At 45.5% G+C, this 22524-nt stretch overlaps 2 protein-coding genes across 13 annotated transcripts in view; one reads left to right on the forward strand and one right to left on the reverse strand.

Annotated features, from left to right (window-relative positions):
* The first annotated feature begins 2324 nt into the window (after window positions 1-2324).
* LOC121604946 (circadian-associated transcriptional repressor-like) lies at window positions 2325-20454 on the forward strand. 6 transcript variants are annotated; one of them, XM_041934606.1, is made up of 6 exons: window positions 2325-2509; window positions 4404-4857; window positions 7270-7345; window positions 10388-10466; window positions 16021-16135; window positions 17916-20454. In XM_041934606.1, the coding sequence occupies exons 2-6, from the start codon at window positions 4444-4446 to the stop codon at window positions 18294-18296; spliced, it is 1065 nt and encodes a 354-aa protein (XP_041790540.1). In that variant the 5' UTR covers window positions 2325-2509; window positions 4404-4443; the 3' UTR covers window positions 18297-20454. The 6 variants fall into 6 exon arrangements, with proteins under 6 accessions (XP_041790540.1, XP_041790586.1, XP_041790549.1 ...); XM_041934652.1 differs by having other exon boundaries at window positions 17919-20454; XM_041934615.1 differs by having other exon boundaries at window positions 2504-2612.
* The window catches only part of herc1 (HECT and RLD domain containing E3 ubiquitin protein ligase family member 1), a 66393-nt gene continuing 64051 nt past the window's right edge, over window positions 20183-22524 (reverse strand). For all 7 annotated transcript variants that reach the window (XM_041934566.1, XM_041934593.1, XM_041934574.1 and 4 more), the window contains exons 78-79: window positions 20989-21294; window positions 20183-20896 (exon numbers count right to left, since the gene is read on the reverse strand). In XM_041934566.1, the coding sequence (XP_041790500.1) occupies window positions 20711-20896; window positions 20989-21294 (492 nt within the window). In that variant the 3' untranslated portion in view covers window positions 20183-20710. The remainder of the gene's footprint in view (window positions 20897-20988; window positions 21295-22524) is intronic.

The raw sequence follows: 22524 nt of genomic DNA on the forward strand, positions 1-22524 counted from the left end.
TGTTGTTGTTGTTATTGTTGTTGCTGGTGCCGTTGTTGTTGTTCTTGGTGTTGTTGTTGTTGTTGCTGGTGCCGTTGTTGTTGTTGTAGCTGTTGTTGTTGTTGTTGCTGCTGGTGCCGTTGTTGTTGTTGTTGTTGTTGTTGCTATTGTCAGACACTTATTTGTGTTTGTGAGACAATCTGAATTCAGGTTTTCATGTTTCCTTGTAATGAGGTGGATTACCTCAGTTATCTGTGTTTTTCGTCTGGTCATTAGGTCATGTTGGCACCACCTGCCTGATGCAGAATGAGTCACATGGTCTTTGCGTGAAGTTTTTGGAGCCTCGTGTTTGTGGGATTTGTGAAAAATCACACGAAATGTTGAACTATGAAAGTATAAACTTCAGCTTTTGTCAGGACACCAGATGTTTTTGTTATTGGGCTGGATTTGGCCAATGGGCCGCTGTTTGCCGACTGCTGGCATCGTCCTGTAGCTCTAACTTTGATCCATTTGTTCTTTGTATACATTTTTCCTACATCTGTATCCTGCTTCCACCCACCTCTCTGTTCTGTGGCTGGTGCTGCTAAATGATTGATTTCCCTCCTTGGGAGGGGATCAATAAAGTCTTCTCTTATATTTTCAATCTGATGATGCAAACATATATTCCGGATTAGAAGAAGCTTTATGAAGTTTGTGGTGTACATTGAACGACCAACATTATCCTCTTGGAATAAAAGGCTTAAATCCAAACACGAGCAGGAACAATTTAGTTCTTGGGAAACACTTTGAATCGAGAGCGCATGCATCAATCACCACTGATCTGAGTCACACAGCAGCTGATCTGGTTTCTCCATTTTTCATAGCAATGATTGGCTAGTTGTAACATTCCTGCAGCTCTCTCATTGATTGCAGACCATTAAGGCTGTGACACAGTTGGCAGGGAAGCCACACACAGGAAATGGGCCATGTCTCTGCAATTCATCCTCCAGTCAGGTTAGAAATTGCTCAGTGGGCGGATGAGTTGTCATTGTGCTGGTGCAAGGATCAAACAACGGGAGTCTTGGCAGAGACGCCAAAACGTGCCGTCACTCCCAGAAGCAGCCACCTCCTCAGATTTGGAGGCCCCACACTGAATGATGTCACTGTAACCCCCGGTTGGCCTACACGTCTAATGAGGAAAACCATGTTTCCATCTTGACTGTTTGTGCTGAGAGGCAGAACTTCAGAAACACTCCTTTTGATCCTCTAATAAACAAATATCTGAACACTTCAGACTCCGGGCATCACTGAAGACTTTTCAGTGTCTTTAGGCTTTAATTCATCTGACATCCTTTCAAACAGGACAGATCTAACATCGATGTATTCTCAGTGTTGAATGTCTTCTCTCTCACATTCACTTCATATAAATGCAGAAACATTGACCACAGTCTTATTAATCTGTTGCCAATACTTATATGAGAAGATCAATACCACGCTCATGTCTGTGCAGGATGGAGCATAGAGTTAATTAGCTTAGCATAAAGGCTCTAAGCTACGGGAGGCCGAACATTTCAAAAACCTGGCCAGGATAGACACCATCTATCCTGCTGCCCAGTCAGGCAGCAGCGGCCAGAGGAAATCATGCTCCGTCCACTTACAGAGCTGTGTTATCGAGTCGGGTTGCGGTACCATCAGATGCTCGGGTCGCAGGCGCTGGCCAGCCTGGTTACTCCCCCTGCCCCCCTGGCGGTTGTCTTGGCGACACCCTTGTTCGTCTTGCAGAGGTCTTCCCTTTTGTCTGCATCTACCCTTGGACAGAAAGTGAATAAACTTATCTCCCAAAATGTTGAACTATTTATTAAAAAAAAACTCATAAAAAAGAAAGAGTTCATCTCAGTTTATTGTAATTTAAATGTTTAATCACTGTTGCTGTTCTGCCTCTTCTTAAACTGAAGTGTAATGTTATTTTATTAATATTAACATGATTTTTTATTGTTGACTGTGTGATCATTAGAATCCACTTCTAATCACGTGATAATTACTAAACGGACACTTCCAGGAAGTCCTTGAATGCAGCATTAATTGGCCTTGTCTCACGTCACGTGCTGCAGTGTGACTCCGGTCCAATGGGAGCGCTTAATTGAAGGAGCACAGGTGGTGACGCGCTACAGTGTTTCGTCACAGCGTGATCACGTGTGTACTTTTTGTCCCCTCCGGTTGTGTTTGTGTTTCCACGGTCATTTCCATTTGTGTGTGCGCGTTTCCTGCGCGGCTGTGAGCGCGTGTTTGTCGGCCAGGGGCGCTGAGGAGCTGCAGGCCGCCGGAGAGGAGCGCTCTGCCCCGCCCCTCTCGGACACGTTGCCCGGGGAGAGGCTGCACGGGCTGGATGGGACGCCCGCCTTCCTGCCCTCCTGCGTTTGCTGCGTTCATGGTTTCACTCCATCATCGGTCCGTCGGTGCCTCCGCACACACACGCACATACACACACACACACCGCTGCCGCACGTCCTCAACTCACCGCGCCGGACGGGAAACGCACGGTTCACTTCTGGTAAGTGACGGTCTGCTGCTCACACAGCCGCCTCCTGCTCCCTCACAGCGCACCTGAATTCAGAGGATTTCTTCCTCTCATTATTATGAGAGACGCGGTGGAGGTGAGAGGCTGCTGCGCAAAATCAAAAGCCCGATTTTGGAGGTGATGTTTGCGGCTTGAAACGCGGCTGTGCAGCGCGGTGGACGAACGGGTCAGGTTAATTTCTGTGGCTGTGGAAAACGTCTTCTGCTGGTTGGAATCATTGGTTTATTGTGGCCTATTTGAAAGGGACTGTGGTGCATGTCCGCGGACAGGTGTGTGTCTCCTGGGCAGAAATGCTCATGTGGGGCTTTTGGAGTCGAGGACGCGCATGAAGCCGCCTTCACACTGGGTCACTCAGCAGCAGCGTGTGTGCATGTGAACTGAAACAGGTCCATGTGTTTGGATGGTTTTTCTTACATAATGTTGGACGACCTGCCCATTTGGAAGGAGCAGAGGAGGGTTATTTAATCTGCCGTCCTGTATATTCAGTCGTGTCAGGGCGCTGTGGGTCTGAGTGCTGGATCCAGCCTCGTGTACTGGTTATACTGGGAATTCTAGCAAATGAAACCAGCCGCGCAGAGCAGAGCTGCAGGATTTAATAAGTGCTGAGGTGAAATTTCCTCCAGTTCAACACCTTTTGCTTCACAGTATTTTCAAACCATCAAAGAGTCCATAAAGATCTGTTTTTCTGATTTCTTCACATTTTATTTGTTCATTTAACTGTTTGATATATAAATTGTTTGCTAAATGTTCCAGTTCACCAGTACAAGCTGCTCAGACGTGAATATTTCTGTGGCTGTGAACTGATTATCTTCACATTACAGACTGTCGGCTTGCTCGGCTTTGGCTTTGGGAGAATTTTGATTTGACATTTTTCACTATTTTCTGATATTTCATGAAACAAGAAAACAAAGAAGCAGATAATGTTCAGGTTAATTGACAGTGATTATGAGAATTAAGTCCGGTCTAAATGCTTTTTCCTGGATTATAACTCTGCTGAAGAAGTTTATTTATGTTTCCTGTCGGTCTGAAAGTCATTAATTCTCATCACCTGTTGATTATAATTTACCAGTTTAGAAACCAGTGAAAGAAGCTGAAGATGTTTAATTTACAATCACATTTAAAAAAGAGAAATTTAAGACATTTGACAGGATCAAACCGGTGAAAATGTGGCATTTTGCTTGAAATGACTTCAAAGTCTAAATCATTACTCCTGCAGACTCTCTCTCTGTTGATTAAAGGACATTTTGATGAACATCTCAGCTCTGTTTTCAGAGTATGAGCCGACTGAGGTGTGATGCATGCAGAGCGTGAACCGCCGCTCATGCTGACCTGCTCGTCGCTGTCTGACGACGTGTGTGTTTAAAGTGTGACGTGAAGAGAAGACGTGCTGTGAAACACGTGATCCTCTCGCCATCAGTCTGTCACTTCCCTAATTTGTCCCCGGACTGAAATCCATTATATTTAGACTGACGTGTGAAACAGTTTTTCGTGAATGAGTCTGAATGTTCCAGCAGCGTCTTCATGCATGTTGTGCAACTCATTAAATGCTTAATTTCCTTCCTGAATTTCTTCCTGAACGTCTGAAACAATCTTTTTTTATTTCCTCTGGCGCAGCTTTAAGGCCGTTGAAGCGTCTTCCTCCACACTGACAGTGTGACTGATGTTCTATGTTGAATGTTTACACTGAGTCACATGATCACACCCGTCTTATGCATCATTTCACAAAAATCTCAAAAATCCAACCAACACATTTAGTGTCTTTGTAAGTTTTGGATCTGAAGTAGAGTTTTAAATAAAGTTGTGCAGGTTTGAATGAAGCATGAGAAGGTCGCTGTATTTCTGAAGGTCTGTTGTGTTTGTGCCGCAGCTCCGTGATGCTCTCTGCTGGCTGACGGTCTAACTCCGCCATGTCGACCTCAGACTCGGATTGCTCCATCGACTGGCTCGCCAGCGACGAGGACGACTACGACGGCCTGAAGACGTTAAGTCCTCAGCAGGCGGAGGAGCCGCCGGAACCGCCGTCATCGCCTTCATCGTCAACCTCATCAGTAAGGGAATCTCCTACGAGCTGCTTCCACTGCGGAGCGACCCAGAGGAGGAAGAGGAGGAGCGACCACCGTGAGGTTGATGCTGACTCTCCATCCGCCCCGCAGACCCCGGCGGTCAGTCCAGTTCAGGGATTTACCTCTGTTTACACGCCGCAGACGCTCTCTGGGGAGTCCAGGCATCATTCAACCAGGAAGAGAGCGTACGGCGCCGGTCCGGGCGCGCTCTGTGAAAACCCTCCGGCAGACACTGAAAACGAACTGTTCTCGCAGAAGGTGAGAAGTTTGTGTTGCAGAGTCGTTCTGTTTGTGCGGCGAGCACATGGCGACGCAGGGAGACGTGATCTGTAGCTGGTAAAACCTCATTCCTTCATTTCTGCTGTGGAGGTTAAAGAAGTGCGGGAAAAGGTTTCACTGATCTAAATCTGGTCTCTCAGGATCAAAGAGTGAAGTCTTCTATATCTGCCACCTGGCATCAATGTTCACCTACATCACATGGCCAAAAGTATGTGGACAGTCCACGAGCGTCCGTCTGTGGCTTCAGCGGTGAGCAGGAGTGAGACTAAAGAGGAAGTGAGACGTTCTGTCCATCAACTGAGTTCGTTAGTTGGCTTTTAATGACGTCCCTTTACATTTGTCACAGTGGCCAATGTTCAACAAATTTATCCTATAAAGTAAAAATAGCAACAAAACTCAAGTCAACAGAAATAAACTTTTGGACTTTGCAGACTATAATAACCTTCATGTTGTTATTTATTTACATTATTAGTTTATTAGTATTATTGACATATTACATTAGCATTCGAGCAGCATTTTAATGTTACAGCCGGTCGAATTTTGACTTTCTACAGTGATGGAAATCTTCATCTTAAACAAAGACGACCCAAACTATAACAGAGTCACTGAAATTCTAGCTAAGTACAGTACTTGAATACATGTATTTAGTTACTTTCCACCAGATGTTAAACCAGCTGCAGGATCATCAGAGCATCAGTGAGGTCCGACACTGATGGCTGATCCGGTCCGGCTCTCGGTTGGTGATCCGGCTCATCCCAGAGGTGTTGGATGGGGCTGAGTTCAGGGCTCCGTGCAGACCAGTCAGGCTCTCCCACATCAAACTGGGAGAACATTTCTGTAGGGAGCTGCAGGTTGTTCTACTTTATGTGCCAGTGAAGTAATGTAGTGGAGGAGTTTCCAGAATGGTTAGAAAGATGGAGACCAGGGGCACGGTTCACTTTAGTGCCATTTTTTCCCATAGCACCTAAATGCTGCACCATATGAAACGTTTGGATTATGGTCGACGTGGTTTAGTTGTAGCATAGTTTCAGAGAGTTCAGTGTGAAAAGCAGCTGGTTGGAGCACAGCTGTTAGTATTTACACTCAAACTGAAGATCTAACTTTGTGTTCAGATGAAAGAAACAGGAAACAGATAAGTGATGATGTTAAAGTTTTCCAGCTGCTGAAGGACGATACATTCGCACAGGTGTGTTTCTTCTCCCAACGCACGAGCGGCGAGTTCACCAGGATTACGATCCTTTGCTTTTTTAGTCTAATGATAAACAAACTAAACCCACAAAAGGTCTTGCCACTAAGTCAGCTGAGCACATTATTGCCTAAACCATCCTGGAACAAAAGGCCACAAAAACATGTGAGCACGGGTGTCCACATACTTTTGGCCAACAAAAGTCTGGACGCTCATTTCCAATCAAACTGTGTTCCTGAGTCCAGGTATTAATCTCTTTATCCAATCACGTGTTGACAAAGTGTTGACCCTCGCTCCATCCTCGCTGTGAACCACTGAGCCTTTCAATCATGATACTCTCACCTGTTACCAATCAGCCTGTTTACCTGTGGAATGATCCGAACAGGTGTTTTTGGAGCGTTCCACATCTTTCCCAGTCTTAAGTTGCTCCTGTCCCGACGTGTTTGAAACGTGTTGCTGCATCAGATTCAGAATCAGCAGATGTTTACAGAAATCAATGAATGAATATCTTGACTTTGTGCTGTTTTCAGTCGAGTAGACGTCAGAAAGGATCAGCAGGTGATCTCATTCTGTGTGATTGATGTTTCACACGGTGTCACAGCTTTCTTGGAATCAGGGTTGAGTCTCTCTGGAAGACAAAGTAGCTGCAGGGAGGCATCGAACCCCAGCCTGTGACATCAAACAGCGTAAGGGGATCTGATGGTGCCAGTTTTCATGGCAGTCTGTCTCTGCCGGGGCTCGGGTGTCCGTCCGAGCGCAGAGCGACGCTCGGGGACGAAGGCGACGGCGCTCAGTCGACGATTGCGATCAGTTCCTCCATTAGCTTCCGTCACGGCAGCCTCTTACTGACTTCAGTGTTAACACGCGACTAATGGCAGCAAATGGGAGCAGTTATAAACGGACCATCAGTCACTTAGTCAGGAATCAATAAGAGCTCGACAAAATGAGAAACTGATAAGCTGTAAATCATGTGCAGCACTACACACACACACACACACACACACACACACACACACACACACACACACAGCTCATGAAATGAACCGAGGTCTGGGTGGTTATGTAACTCGTGCAGTCATGTATTCAGGTTTAGGAAAGCTGTCTTGCTCTGCTGTGGATGGGAGACTGAAGAGGCGATCAGAAAGCACTTTACATGGTGTAGCAGTGAAAGCACGAATGCTAACTCACTTCTCTGTTCCACACAGTGCACGGAGCTGCAGTGCTACATCCAGCCCCTGTCGGCCATCCTGCGGGGCCTGAGATCAGGCAGGTACTCTGAACGTAAGTGTTTAATCCCGGCTTTGACGGCCTTCCTCTGCAGGCGGGCTCGTTCATGCACAGATCACGCTGCTAAAGATAAAAGCATGATGACACGGTGGGTGATTGTTTCACTGGATGTCCTGCTGAATGAGGCCATCAAACAACATGTGAATCCGCCAGTCATCACCTATTGGTTGGATTAGCATGAAATGTGATCCAGACGTTCATGTGCCACAGTGGATGGATCCAGTGACAGCAGGCGTGTGATCTACTGGACAACCAGCAACCATCACTCAGCTGCAGATTAAAGGAACAGTTTGACCAAGAGATGAGACAGTCGATCAGTTTCATGTCTGTGAGTCAAAAAGTTAGCGTAGCATAGCATGAAGACTGGAAGCAGGTGGAAACGGCTAGCCTGGCTTTGTTATCTCGTTTGTTTAATCAAGCTGAAATGTATGACATGTTTTATGGAGAGTTGTGTTCTGCAGTTATTGATGAATCACAGTTTATTGGACCAATCAGAACGTCACGTCGGCATGTGACTCCAAAAAACCACAACTTGTTGTTTTTATATTTCTGTTCATGCACGTGTTGATGGTGAGCTTTGGAGGTGCTGAGAGGTGGATTTTGGACAGAGCAAGGCTAGCTGTTTCCCCCAGCTTCCAGTTTTGATGCTAAACTAGGCTAACCACATCCTGACTCCAGCTCCATACTTAACATGCATTGGTCTCCTCATTTAGCTTAACAAAAAGTCCATTTCCCGTGCTGAATATTGATTTCCTTCAATAACATACTGTAAATGTGTACTCTAAATGTTAGCATGCTAACATTAGCATTTAGTCAAGCTTGGACTGACCATGATGATTACAGGCAGAGTGTTAGGTGATGTTCACCTGTAACTCCAGGTAGAGGTAGGTGTTCACTTTAGGTCTCATAATTCAGCAACAGTGGAATAAAAAAATCGATGTAAATGTGAAACGATCAGATATTTGTCTCAAAGTTCACCTTCTCTCCTGGAAAACATTTAGTTTTTGAGGAATATTCAAGTTGAGCCCGGAGGCCAACCAACCAGACTAATCAAAATTCAGCAGTCATTAGAAAACACTGGGAGTCATGATGAAACTGGTTTATTCCTTTGATTCACTAAGTGATTCAAAGAATATTCTTTTCTCAATTAATACGAGTTCATTTGGAAATAATTAAAACAGAACGTCCATGATGAAAGGCTGAGGGAGGCACGCTGAAAATTACAGCAGCTAGACGGGATGAAAGGCCTCACGAGTCATTTAACGTCCTTTCAAACTGAGACCGCTTCAGAGATGAAAGACGGGATGAAAGACGCTCCGTCCTGCACGGGTTAGGTGAGATACGGGCCGACGAAACGGCGGTTTGCTGCTTCCTGCACGCCATCGCTGCCGTGCCAAGAATCAGAGCTGTGAGGTTGTAAATAGAGTCTGGCTGCACAAGTGAGACGAAGCTCCCAAAACACAACACGTATCCTGAAACAGATCAGCATTTTCACAATGAAATGTCCACCTGAAGTTCACAGTTCATTCACCTGTTTATCAGCTCAGTCGAGGCTGGAGGCTCACCAGATTCATCCATTAATGTGCAAACTAAATTTAATGTGGAGACATTTCACACAGAAACACAACCTGTGATGAACCTCATGGTGGCGCTACAGGACAGTCAGGGGATTCATCCTCTGGGGAGCGTGAACAGCTCATCCATTAGCTGTTGACATATTTTAGTTTGGAAAGCTACGCTGCTAGCATCGCTAAATGTCCTAAATTCAGATTTAGATTTGAATTGTTAAAGAATCGAGACATTCGATGGTGAAAATTAATATTTGATTGTGTCTGTTGTCTCTCCTCTCCTGATTTGCTGAATTAAGGGTTTATTTCGACCAATCCAGAGTTAGCGATGATTGTTGGAACAGTGATAGATGAAGCAAGAAGGTTTTGTTGAGTTTTATTTGTTTTTATGACATTAAAAAGACGTGTGTTTAGCGATGATATAATGACTGTTTTTGTGAATGGAGTCTGGTGAGAGCGATATAACTGCAGATCCTTTCCATAGTGTCATCAGACACTTAATATAACAACCAACAAGTCTGTCAGCGGCAAAAACAAACGCTTTTAATGGACGTACATCGACAGCGTGCAAACACCCGAGGGATTAAATCACAGCTTGTCTTGCAGCTCACATTCAATACTGAAAAAACGTGTTTTCTCCAAAAAAAAAAAAAAAAAGAAGAACAGGGTCCATGATCAGATAACAATTGACGAGAATTCCTCCCATTTTCCGGGACGCTGAAGGTCTCGTGGACCAGCACCAACTGGACGTTCTGCACATAAAATCAGTTTGACTGAAAATGAAATGTCGGTCAAACAGATACGAGTAAATAATCCCACAACACAGTTTATCACATTATTTTGTCTATTTTGTAATGTAGATCTTTTAAAAGATGTTTATGATGAAATAATATATAAGTAGTTTGTCTCTTGTTGTTTTGGTTTTCACTCTAATGGAGATAATGTTCAAACATAGATATTTGAATGGTTTGAACCTCTGATTTTCAAACTTTATTTTTGGCCGATTCTGGCAGCTCAAATACCTCTGAAGTCACATGATGACAACCGACCTTGAGTTAAATTGAGTGAAAACGTTCTGGAGGCTGTGAGTGAAGCCACATCACTGCTTCACACACTCAGATTGCTGGTTTGTTCACTGATCACACGTCTGCCAGGTGTGTGTGAAGGTGAGGCCTGTGCTTGTTCCTCTGTTTGACACCAGACCTGCTTTGTGTGCACAGTCAGTGTTGTGGTGTGATGCGACTCCGTGCTGGAGGTTTGCAGAAGGATTAAAAGACAGTAACAAGGTGGATACAGACACAAGTAATGATGTCCTGCTTTAAGAGCTGCAGTCGGTTGCAGTTTAGCATCAAAAAACAGACGTGACGGCGGAGGTCGTGATTGGAAACGTGGTCGGATTGAGAGCGGTGAGGCCACGTGCCTCCTCGCTTCATGCTCACAGCACATTTCTCTTTCTGTTCTCCTGCAGGTCTCAGCAGTTTTCAGGAGAGCGTCGCAATGGACCGCATCCAGAGAATAATGGGGGTCCTTCAGAATCCAAACATGAGGTAAATACTCTTTTTTTGTGTTTGCCCCTCCTGTGCCCCGATCGGGGGAAACAGTGGCCACATGTCAGATAAGTCAGACTCATTAGAGGCTGGATGGAAACACGTCCTCCAGATAAGAAGGATGAGAAGATCCGGCGGTGCTGGATCTACACAGCAGGCCTGAGAGGGTGGAGCTGGTTAAAAATAATGAGCTGCAGGAGTCGTCTCTCCACTGAGCCCATCAAACTGTATCTGTGAAAGCTCTCAGTCAAGCAAACACTTTAAATATGAAGACAAACACTCACGACGTACGAAGAAGTGACTTCATTTTATCATACAGCAGCATTTGTTCTGTCTGATATTTGTCTCATATCAGCTGATGTTAAAGAGATGCAGCAAAACTCGCCCACGTCAGGATTGACGCAGCCTTCCTGGCGATGTGAAGTTTATTAAAGAACATAAACTGTTGTCAGCCACCGCGGTGCCTTCACAGACCTGCGAATGAGCGCAGAGGCTTTAAACTCCGAAACACCAGGGGGCGTACAAACAGAATATTCTGTGAAGAGGCAAGAAGTCAAAGCGCGTTAGCGAAGAGCGTCGTGACCCAAACAAAGATGACAGTGAAAACTGCCGCTAGAATGAAACGACAACCCGCGTGTAGTTCCGTGGCGACATGCAGCCAAAGCTACGTCCTGCCGCTTTCGTCCTGCTAATTTGTCCACAGCGCCCTCTGCAGCGTCTGAGAGGAACAGCAGCTGTTTGTAAATCATCTGAGAGTCATTTCAAATATTTAGTTTCAGTAAGAATTTCAAAATTAAAACCTTTAAACAAACTATTAAAATTTTTTTTAAAGAAATCAAACTCCATCAGTGTTTCTTTAAATCTTAATAATTAGATGAACTAGAACCATTCCAGAACTTTTCCAATATGTTTGTATTAGATTGATTAGATGGATATCTACAGTTTGTCAGACAAACGATTTGTTTTTTTGTGTCTGTGATATTTGTGACAAAATAAAATCCAGTTTAAAATGATTAATAATTATAATATTGATGTTTATCCATCTTGGATAATGAAAAACAAAACGTTAATCTCAAAGACTGGAGGCTAAAACGGGTTTAATGAGCTGTAAATGTACAGTTTTGTTTTTATCCCACCATAAATAACGTCAGCTTTACTGTAACTGGAGCTGCTGAAGCGTCTTGACTCCTGCCTGCGTCGTATATTCTTCCTGCACTTTGCACGACCTCCAGTAACGTCACACACATGACGAACGACTTCAAACAGGCTCAATACAAAAATGTTGCCATGCAGCCGGTTCCAGCTGGCCTCCGTCGGCGCTTTTTAAGAGCTCGTTTGTGTCTTTGATGCCAGACGGGCGGAGTCTGTCTGCTACAGACGTACGGCGGGCTGCGTGAAGTTTGTTTGACAATCGCAGGAAAACATCTGAAGGTCATTTCATCCACTTTTCTGTGATTTACGGCTCACCTGACTCTATCAGGACTGTGCAGGCACACTGCTCTGACGGTCAAAGGTCGGGCTGCAGCAGTTACACGAAGCTCTTTCATTTGTCTATTAAATTTATATAAAACATCACACGTATGTTCTAGAGTGTTTTTATGAGGCTGATTTCAATACTTACCAATAACAACTATCCCACACTTTTACATAAACACACAACTGGAGGGGAAAAGGAAACCGGAGTGAAGCTGCGTTCATAAACAGAAGCATTTTGTGAGTGTTTGCAGTTCAAAATAAACTTTATTGCTGGCAGTTAATTGACGACACGTGGACCAAACGTCAGGAAAACATTCAGACTTCCTGAGCAGCCATGAAGAAGTTTATTGAATTAAAGAGAAATACTGGAGGTTCGTGTCCTCACCGCGGCACGCAGGCGATGCCAAACTGATTGATTGATTGATTGATTGACTCTGGTTGGGTTTGAGAAGTTGTCTCAGATGTTTGACAGCTGGATATTTAAACGTGTCTGAAATGTGGTTCAGGTTGCTTAACGTCTTCAAATAGCTCGTTCTGTTTGACCAGCGACCCAAAGACATTCACTTTATCAGGATACAAAAACAGAAAAGTTCTCTTGTGGTGAAAGAAAAGAAACAGCTGATCTATGAAGAGAAATAACCATGAAACTAACAGAGAAAGTCATTTGACCCCTGCAGGGTCAAAAAATCAGCTCATGTTGGACGTGATGTGATTGATCACTGCTGCAGTCTGAAGTGTTTCAGCTGAGGAGTAAAAATTAAGCTGCTCAACTAAAGAATTAAAACTTTAAAGATTAGTTTGACATTTGGGGAAATAGAAAGTTACATTAAAAAAAAAGCTTCATATTAAACAGATATGAGAGTGCCGACAGCTGGTTAGCTTAGCACAACCACTGGAAACAGCTGGTGATAAAATCTGTCTAACAGCATCTCGAAAGCTCACTAATTAAGAAGTTATATCTCGGTTGCTTCATTTGTACAAAATTAAAGCGTAAAAACGACCTCTGAGCAGAAACTTTCTGGAAAATCTCATGTCACCTGTAAAATGGGAAAAATGTAATTTTTACACTTCAGTTTTGTATCAGTGAAACGAACAAGCTACGATGATCTAATTAGTGAGCATCAGAGATGCTATTAGCTGGATTTTTACCTGCAGGCTAGCTGTTCCCTCCTGTTTCCAGACTTTGTGCTAAGCTAAGCTAACTGGCGGCCTTACATTGAAGGACAGAGTGATGTCAATCTTCTCTCTAACTCTCTCTTTCATCCTCTCCTCGTTTGGTCTCGACGTTCAGACTTCTCAGTTTTATCTAAACCAAAATTAAAGTGTGAAACCTCCCCGGACCACAGTGGTCTCAGTCCGGATCTATTTGAAACCTCGTTCGGTGGTTTTGGATGCCTGGGACTGGGACTTATGGAACAGGAAGTTACAGAAAGTTCTGGCAGGTCGTCGTCAGAGGTGGAAAAATAGACTCAAAGCAACAGAACGAAAGCCGCAGTAGCACATGTGGAGAGGACAGATGTTTGATTGACATTTGGTCCGTCGACTTTACAAAAAACCCGACACCTTTTGTATTTCTCAGACTTTAAAGAGCAGTGGTTGGATGTGCTCTGTTTCCCTGGTAACCACACTCAGCAGTGATGTCACAGTGTACCGACACACCCGGGAGTCATTAAAAGCATCTTTCCGCTGAGGTTAGGTTGCTCGTCAAGGCCTCAGTATGCTTCAAATGAACTGCAGGTCGTCGGACCACCTCTAAAGGTGCAAGTTGTTCTTCTCAAACGTGGAGACAGAAGAAGCCACAGACGAGTTCAAACTCACCTGTGCACACCTGTTCAGTCACTGCGTGAAGTGGGCGTGAACGTTGGATGTTTTCAAAACGTCAGAAAAACTGTTAGATGCAGCTTCAGATGGTGTCTGAAGCACACTGAGACCTTTAATCCTCCATACACCAGAGCAAACCGTGTCCTTCGCTGGCTGAGAAGTGACGCGTACAGTAAAACAGACATGCGGGCCGTGAAATGAACGTCCATGTTTAAACACAGTCGTCTGAGCTGGACCACACATGCAGCGCCGCAGCGTAGGTGGCGTCACATCTGTCCCAATAATGTCAGATTCAACACACATACGCCCTCAGTGCGGGGAAAATATTCCAGTCATCCACCACCAGAACAAGTTGAATGTTTTTTTAGGCTCCAGCGTTTCCCATTTGGCAGAATAAATTGCTGGAGAACCTCGACGCAGGCCGCAGAACACGGCAGCAAATCCAGCGATGCTGGCAGTCCGACGCAATAAAAATCAAAGTCAGCTGAGATTGTTTACAGCAATAAAGTCAAAAAATGTCTGCGGCGTTCATTCAGGAGGAATTTTCAGTTTCTAAACAGTTAATGTGAGAGGAGACGTAAATGTTAACAAGTTAAAGCAACAAGACGTCAGTTGTTCTGCCCCTGCCAGGTAAAAGCAAACAACACGGTCGTCATGGAAACAAAAACGCTTCTTATTATCACCTTTAACAAACTTTTAGCAAAGACTTCTAATTTCCACATGGAGCGGTTACAACACTATCATTAGCAAAGTTGAATGTTTAAGGTAAAGGCCTTGGTGCAAAGGAAACAGCCAATAAGATCGATGCAAACTAATGTACAATGATGTCATCAAAATAAGCGTATGACATCATCTGGCAGCTAGTACTAGCTACTTTCAAAAAGGGTTGGCAACACTGTTGGCTGGTTTAATCTACAGCGATGCATCAAATTCTATAAGGTCATCACATATTTGTCGCCTGGCTGTCCTGTGAGAACCTCGTATCTCAGAAAAACAGCCTGTTTTCAGCTTTGTGACGATGCATTTCCAGCTGATCCAAGAGGCTTTTTAAGCAGTTTATTTAGCTGAAGAAGGACAAGAATTTTCTTAAGACATGAAGGAAAACTTAATCCTTCAGTTAATCACAAACATTCAATGTCAACACATCTGGAGATACGAGCTTTTCACTGGACAGGAAGGGTGTGAAAAAGTGCAATCTGAAAAGTAACTAAAGCTGTCAGACACATGCAGAGGAGGAAAAAGCGTAGTTTTTGTCTCTGAGTAGAAGAAATACTCAAACAACAGGTACCTCAAATTGGTGCTGAAGTACAGTACTTGAGTAAATGTACTTAGTTACTTTCTGCTAAATGATTCATAGATAGAGAAAATGATTGGCAGATGAGTCGCTGATGAAAAAGATCATCAGCTGCAGCCCTGAATAAAGCCGACATTTATTAGTGTGTAGTGTGACGTCAGAGAGGATGTGTGTGTGCGTGCATGCATGTGTGTGTGCATGTGTGTGTTTTGTAACTCCACCTCATGGCTGTGAGCGGTGGGCGGGGCCTCGTCGAGCCGCTCCAGGGCTTACTGCTCTATTTATAGCCTGTGAATGGAACGAGGGCCTCCCCCCACTGCTGCCACGTGTGTGTGTGTGTGTGTGTGTGTGTCGCGGTCACATTTCTCATGTGGACCTGAACATGCTCTACTTGTTGTCCTGCGTCCGCGTCATGTGATGCTCGTATGTGGCCTTGTGCTCAGATAGCATCACACAGACGGTGAGGAATGTGTGATGCCCTCCCCTCCCCTCCTCCCCCCCAGGTCTTTTTATTTATTCAGCCTTTGTGCCGTTTCATGTTGTCCACCAATCAGATGAAGCCACAGCGCCCGATGTGTTGGCAGCGGCTTTATGAGGCTTATGTAATGGCCATTGGCGAGACATCCCTAAGCTGTCCGGGCTGCAGGGCGTCTCTGACTGTAATCTGCAGCTGAAACTCCTCCACAAAGAAACAAATGACTTCACCCCGTCCTGTCGGCCGAGTAACCGAGTACATTTACTCAAGTACAGATGTGTTCTGCTCCACTACATTTCAGAGGACATACGATTTATCTGGCAGCTTCAGTTAAGTCACAAATGAAGATTTATTTTTGTTTCGTCTTAAACTACCTGAGATTTCAGCTGCACCTGTACGTCAGTGGGGTAATGCGACACCTTTGGCAGGAAAGTGATAAAGTATCCGAGTACTCCTTCCACCACTGTTACTCTCTCTCTCTCTTCCAGTGGACGCTTCCTCGGCATCGTGCTGAAAATAGAAGAAATGCTTCAGAGCTGGTTCCCTCATATCAAACCTGGTCTGAGCCAGACGGACGGCGGCTCGCCGGCCAAGAAGCCAAAGGTAAACATGTTAACAGGTACACACGGACACACCTGGACCTGGTCCTGCTTCTTCACTGTGGATTTTTCCTACGCTGACATTTGTTGACTATTGAAGAAATCAGTAAATGAATCAATAATGGAAACAGAAATAAATAAAAGATAAGAATCTGCTGTTTGTGACTGGAGAAGTGAAGAGTCAGGTTATGTAACATAATCCTGGGAGACGACGGCGGAGGTATTAATGCTTTTTCTCCGGCGATGATTTCCAGCGGCTCGTTTCATAAGAAGAGTCGAGGTCAAATGACGAGGGGAAAACCGCCGCCGCCGCCTCACGCACAAGAATGTGCCGACTGCCGACGAATAAATCCACCAGAGCAAAGTTAACTGAGGGTGGAGGAGGAGTCGAGAACAGACTCATCACTCCCGTCACATTTCTGCTGCTCTCAGCGTCACTGTTTCAGATAAAAATGGCCTTTTGGTCTCAGATCGTCACCAGAAATGACAAAACTGATCTGAGATCAAATCCCGAATCAATTCAGACGTTTGTTTAGATCGAAGGTCAACGAAGGATGATGTCACTTCCTGTGGGGCCCAGCCTCAAACTGCAGTACTACAGTACAGACTGCAGTACACACTGTAGTACTGCAGTACACACTGCAGTACACACTGCAGTACAGACTACAGTACACACTGTAGTACTACAGTACACACTGCAGTACACACTGTAGTACTACAGTACACACTGCAGTACACACTGCAGTACAGACTGTAGTACAGACTGCAGTACAGACTACAGCACACACTGTAGTACTACAGTACACACTGCAGTACAGACTGCAGTACAGACTGCAGTACTACAGTACAGACTGCAGTACAGAATACAGTACTACAGCACACACTGCAGTACTACAGTACACACTGTAGTACAGACTGTAGTACTACATTGCACACTGTAGTACACACTGTAGTGCACACTGCAGTACAGACTACAGTATACAGAATAGTACATACTATAGTATGCCCTCTGGTACAAGAGTATAGTGCAGTGGGTAATGCAGTATGTACTACAGTGAGTACTGCAGTGTGTAGTACAGTGAGTACTGCAGTGTGTACTGCAGTGAGTACTACAGTGTGTAGTACAGTGAGTACTGCAGTGTGTACTGCAGTGAGTACTACAGTATGTAGTACAGTGAGTACTGCAGTGTGTACTGCAGTGTGTACTGCAGTGAGTACTGCAATGTGTACTGCAGTGAGTACTACAGTGTGTACTACAGTGAGTACTGCAGTGTGTACTACAGTGTGTACTGCAGTGTGTACTACAGTGAGTACTGCAGTGAGTACTGCAGTGTGTACTACAGTGTGTACTGCAGTGCGTACTACAGTGAGTACTACAGTGTGTACTACAGTGAGTACTGCAGTGTGTACTACAGTGGGTACACAGACAGAAAACAAACAGACTTTGCGAGTTGTTGTTCGAGTTCACGTGAATTTTCCCAGTCGGGATCTCATTTTTCCGATTATTCCGACACCACATGAACGTGCCGTGAAAACGCCGTAAACCAGCAGCGTTCAGCGTTGGATTATCAGTCTGCCTGGCAGCCATCAGTCCTGACTGACAAACAGTTACAGGCCGTTTGAATCGATGTGATTGGTGATGTCACATCCTGTCTAATGTTTGCTGTGTGTTCGTTTAGTGTTGACATCACGCAGGTTGTGTCAGTGTTTACGTGCAGCTGATTGGTGAATTTCTGCTGTGTTGATGCTGGAGTTGATGTTGATGCTTCTCGTTTCCTTCGCAGCAGCATCGGAGCAGCGCCCCCCCTCTCTGCTCCTCAGACGTGGCGCCGGCTCCCGCGGCCTCATACTCCTCCACCCACCTCAAATGGCTTCACACGTCGCCCATCTGCTCCCTGAAAATTCCTGAATCCACGCTCGGCCGGCGCGCCGCCTTCGCCTCCCCTCCGCCCGCACGCCGCAGCCAGGAAGTGACCCAGGACAACGCCGTCTCCTCCAGCACCGACCTCCACACGGGGCCGGCGCGCCGCCTCCACACCGACCCTCGTCTGTGCCGGGGGCCGCTGCCCTTCAAGATCAGCTCGCCGTGTCTGGAAAGACTCCTGCGGGCGAAGGAGAGCATCATCGCTCCCAGGACTGTGAGAGACGGCGGCTGGCCGTCTTAGCCGAGGACCTTCATGTGCTGATCTGAGGTCAGATCTGGGTCACTCAGGCCCCACGTGGCTTCCTCAAGATACTAAAGGCCTTAAAAAAAGCATGTTTCAAAGTCTTCTCCATCTTTTTTAAATCTACAGTCGATGTGCAGTTCAGATTTCAGGAGAAGATGCAACCCTGGTTTAAAAAGCCGGCGAGGAAACATTTAAAAACCGTTCGAAGCTTAAACTGTCGTCAGAGACGAAGGACGAGGGAACGCACAGGAGCCACGAGCTCGTCTGAAGGCGCGGACCGTATTTCTGGATCTGAACATGAATGAATGCACATTACAGACTCCAGATTTTCATACCTGAACACTTTGACTGTTACTTCGTTTGATCTGCTTCTCTTTAGGTTTTTAATGATTCCTCTACCTCATGCCGACACCACGACACCGCATCGACAGAGCAAAACCAGGGTCACAAAACCATCAAGAGTATTTAAAGATTTCATGACGCGGCCCAGTTTTTCATTGAATCGCCTGGAAATCATCCACTGAAGCACCAGTAAAGATAGAACGATGTGATGTGATGTGATGATGTTCTCGCGTGTGAAGACCTTCAGGCTGGTGAATGTTGAGGACTTCCAATAACAGCAGATATCTGGTCACCAGTGGCGACTGAACCTGTGAACATTTACGTTTTAACGTCGCTTTGAAGCAGAGACCCGAGAGGAGGTTTAGAAACATCTCCTGCCACAATTTAAAGCTAAACGAGCTCAGAGTGCGTCTTACAACAATACTCATGTGCAGTTTGAGAGCGTTAGCGGTCGCCGCGCGGTCCTCGATCTGCGTGGGATTCATCCCAAACTTCAGCTGAAGTCCTGGCAGGCGTGTGCAGGCTGATTATTGTTCCAGCAACAGACCAGCACGACTGTCAGAAAGCGTCCCTCCACCACAGCTCGGCGAGGGCAGTGACCAGTTTCAGTTGGTCTAACTTGTGTTAGCTTCAGCGCTGACAGTTACTAAGAGATCACTTCACAGGCTGAAATGACGGGAGGAATAATTACAACTGCCAGAGAGAGACTTTTTACTCAAAACTCAAAGTACAGTTGAAATGTGGGAAATGGAAAAAGTCAGAATTCAGTGTGCGTCCGTGCAGCAGGCTGTGTTGTATTGTCTTTCTGACTCGCTGCGTGTTTCCTGTTAACATCAGTCTTCTCGCTAAAATGCTCAAAAGCAGCGAGCTGCGGTCTGACGGACAGTCACAACAAACCGTGGAAGAAGTAACGAGTGCAGGCATTTTGGATTTGACACCACAGCTCACTTTTTAACTGTGACATTACAGGACGGACAAACAAACCGCCTGTTAGCTGTTACCTTGTCACTCAAGTCTTCCAATTAAAGGACTTATTAAAGGTCAGATCTGCAGCACAGTTCAGATGTGGGAGGTGAATTAATTGGACAGAATTACACGTCGAGGCGTGTTTCTATCAGTCGGTGCGTTTTTCAGTCTCATGGTCGGTTCTGTTTTACACGTGAAGCGTGTTTCTACTCTTAAAGTCCATTTTCTTTCATTCTGTGTTTGTTTGACCGACATTCAGTGCAGTACCTGAACGCCTCATGTGCAGACAGACTGAGGGCTGAAGCTGCGTTCACTGACAGGCTGCGTGGACTGGGAAAAGGGAAACAGCGACCGTTAGCTCTGTGTGTGAGTATTGTTTTAAGACAGTTTGAACTCACATGTAGAGGTTTTCCTTTGTGTACATAGTTTTTTTTTCACATTTTATTTACTCCCCTCAAAGATGGCCTTTGTGATATTTTTTACTTCTGAAATAAATGTGATGTCTGCTTTCTGAACTGAAATGTTCGTGTCTTTTTTCAGCTTCAAACAGCAAACCTCAGCAGACGAACAACAGATCAGTTATGCAGCATTTATTGTTGGTTTTTTTTGTACGCTTTGGGAAACTCGGCATCGGCAATGAAAACAATAAATATGGATATTATGCAAAACATTTTCCTAATGAAGCATTTTACACAATGTACAATATTCTTTCTTCTCCACCACTTGCTTGAATATTCTATACACATTTCCAAACAAATGAACATAGCTCCATGCAGAAACCCTGAAAATGGGATGTGGAGTAATGGAAAAAAAAAAAATTAACACTAAATGCACTTCTCGTGTGGATTTCTGTGTCGTTAAAAACTGCTAATAAACCACAAGGAGAAATGAAAACCTGTGCTGTTTGAAAGTACATAAAATGAGTTTAAAAAGTGGCCTTTCTGCTCAGGAGTTCCCTACAACTGGTGCAGTGATGACGAAGCATCCGTGTGTGTGTGTGTGTGTGTGTGTGTGTGTGTGTGTGTGTGTGACAGTTCATGTCCAGAACTTTCTGGGACTTGATAATTTCTTTAATCATGTGTGCATGTGTGAAACCGCCTGCATCAGTAGTCCGTGTCGGAGCCCTCGGCGTTGTCGACGTTACGGGAGAGCATGTAGTTGTCCATGTCGATGGAGCGGCAGTTGTTGATGGCGTAGCGCAGCCGCTCCGCCATGACGGCCTGGCTGGAGTACGGAGGCAGACGGAGCTGGAAGAAGCACGTCTGAGAGGTGGGGAGGCTGTCGTACGGCTGCGGAGGAAACGCACAGAAACTCGCGTTAAGATCCGCTGAAACAAACACTCCTGGAACCAGCTCAGTTTATCAGTGACAGACCGACTCACCCTGTCGACCTTCATGATCTGAAACCTCTGCGAGATGTCGGCCGTGTTGGCGGGCAGCCTCGAGCGCCCGGAGACGAAGCGCATGAAGAGGACCCGCTCCTCGTTGGAGAACTCCTCCAGAGTCTGCCAGAACCACTGCACCAGGGAGTGCTGCTCGTCCACCTCCCTGTAGCGCACCACCTTCTTCAGCACGTCGCAGCAGATCTCGGGCATGCCGCACACCATCTGCTCCAGCTGCTTGGCCGTCAGCAGGGAGAGCAGCGGCACCGGCACGATCCACGACATGCCTTCACGCACCGCCGCCACCTGGGGGCCGGAGAGACAGGACGGGCTTTACGTTCGCATTCAGGGTCGAAGCCACGAGTTCTCGACTCCACACTATAAATAAAGTGACGGACTATCCTGCCCTGCAGATGGTTCTGGTTTTCTTTGTGCAGGTTTTGAGATCTCTGATCCACCCTGATGAGGCTGAATATATCGAGTTATATTGAAAGTTTCCACAAACGTTCTCCTGAATGCAGCTGTTATTTTAATGACAGTTTAGTCTGTTGATTATGGTCTAGATCAGGTCTTCTCACAGTCCAGACCTCAGTCCACATCCGGACCCAACCTATAACTCAGTGATCTGCAGAGTTCATGAACGTGCACAGCTAACGTTCCTGACCAGTGGAAGAGATCCAGCCCTTCCTGCCAGTCCAAAGGTCCATAATTCATAGTTCAGCTGTCCTACAGAATCAGATTATTCTCCAGCTCCATCCTCTCAGACTGATCTCTGGACCCGACAGCTACTACAGACAGAATCACTGAGCTCGTCTATACGGGCGTCACCTCGGCTTATTTTCATCGGCCCGCTGAGTCTCAAACTGAGTGTCTTTGTTTGATGTTGAGATCAGGACTCGTTCATCGGTAGCTGAACACTGACGCCTCCATGCTGGAGGTCTGAGAACGTTCTCTAGTTCAGCATCTGGTTAGTCTGTTCACACTGATTCGGACGCAGAAGAACAACATGATCTATGATGGATGAGGATCTATGATGGGATAGATTAGTTAGAAGTTAGAAAAGGTGACCTCTTCAAATCTGCCTTCAAAATTCAAAGATGTTCAATCTACTATCTCGCAATTAAGACGATGGGACTATAACCTGAATTAATGATTGATTGATTGATCCTGAATCATTTTCTGCTCTGGTCCTCGTCGTCAACAGGTTTTAAAATGTCATCTTTAACAGCTTTAAGCAGCGGCCGCTCTGATGCAGGTCTGCGTAACCGAGACAACAGACTGGCTGATTTCACTGGAAACTACAAATCGACTGTTCTGGAACTTTCAGTCACATCAAACATCTTCCTCGGCAGATTTTCACTGAATCTTTGAACAAACATCGTCAAAGCTCGACACGGACGGAGGGAAAAATGCTGGAAAGCACGAAGAGAAACAGAAATCTGAACATCTACATTTTCATCCTACTGATGACAGAAAGCTCCAGAACTCAATGGACCTCGTGGTGAGATTGTTGGGTCAATAAATCGATCTAGAATA

This window comes from Chelmon rostratus, chromosome 1, assembly GCF_017976325.1.
Source record: "Chelmon rostratus isolate fCheRos1 chromosome 1, fCheRos1.pri, whole genome shotgun sequence".
Classification (NCBI taxonomy): Eukaryota; Metazoa; Chordata; class Actinopteri; order Chaetodontiformes; family Chaetodontidae; genus Chelmon; species Chelmon rostratus.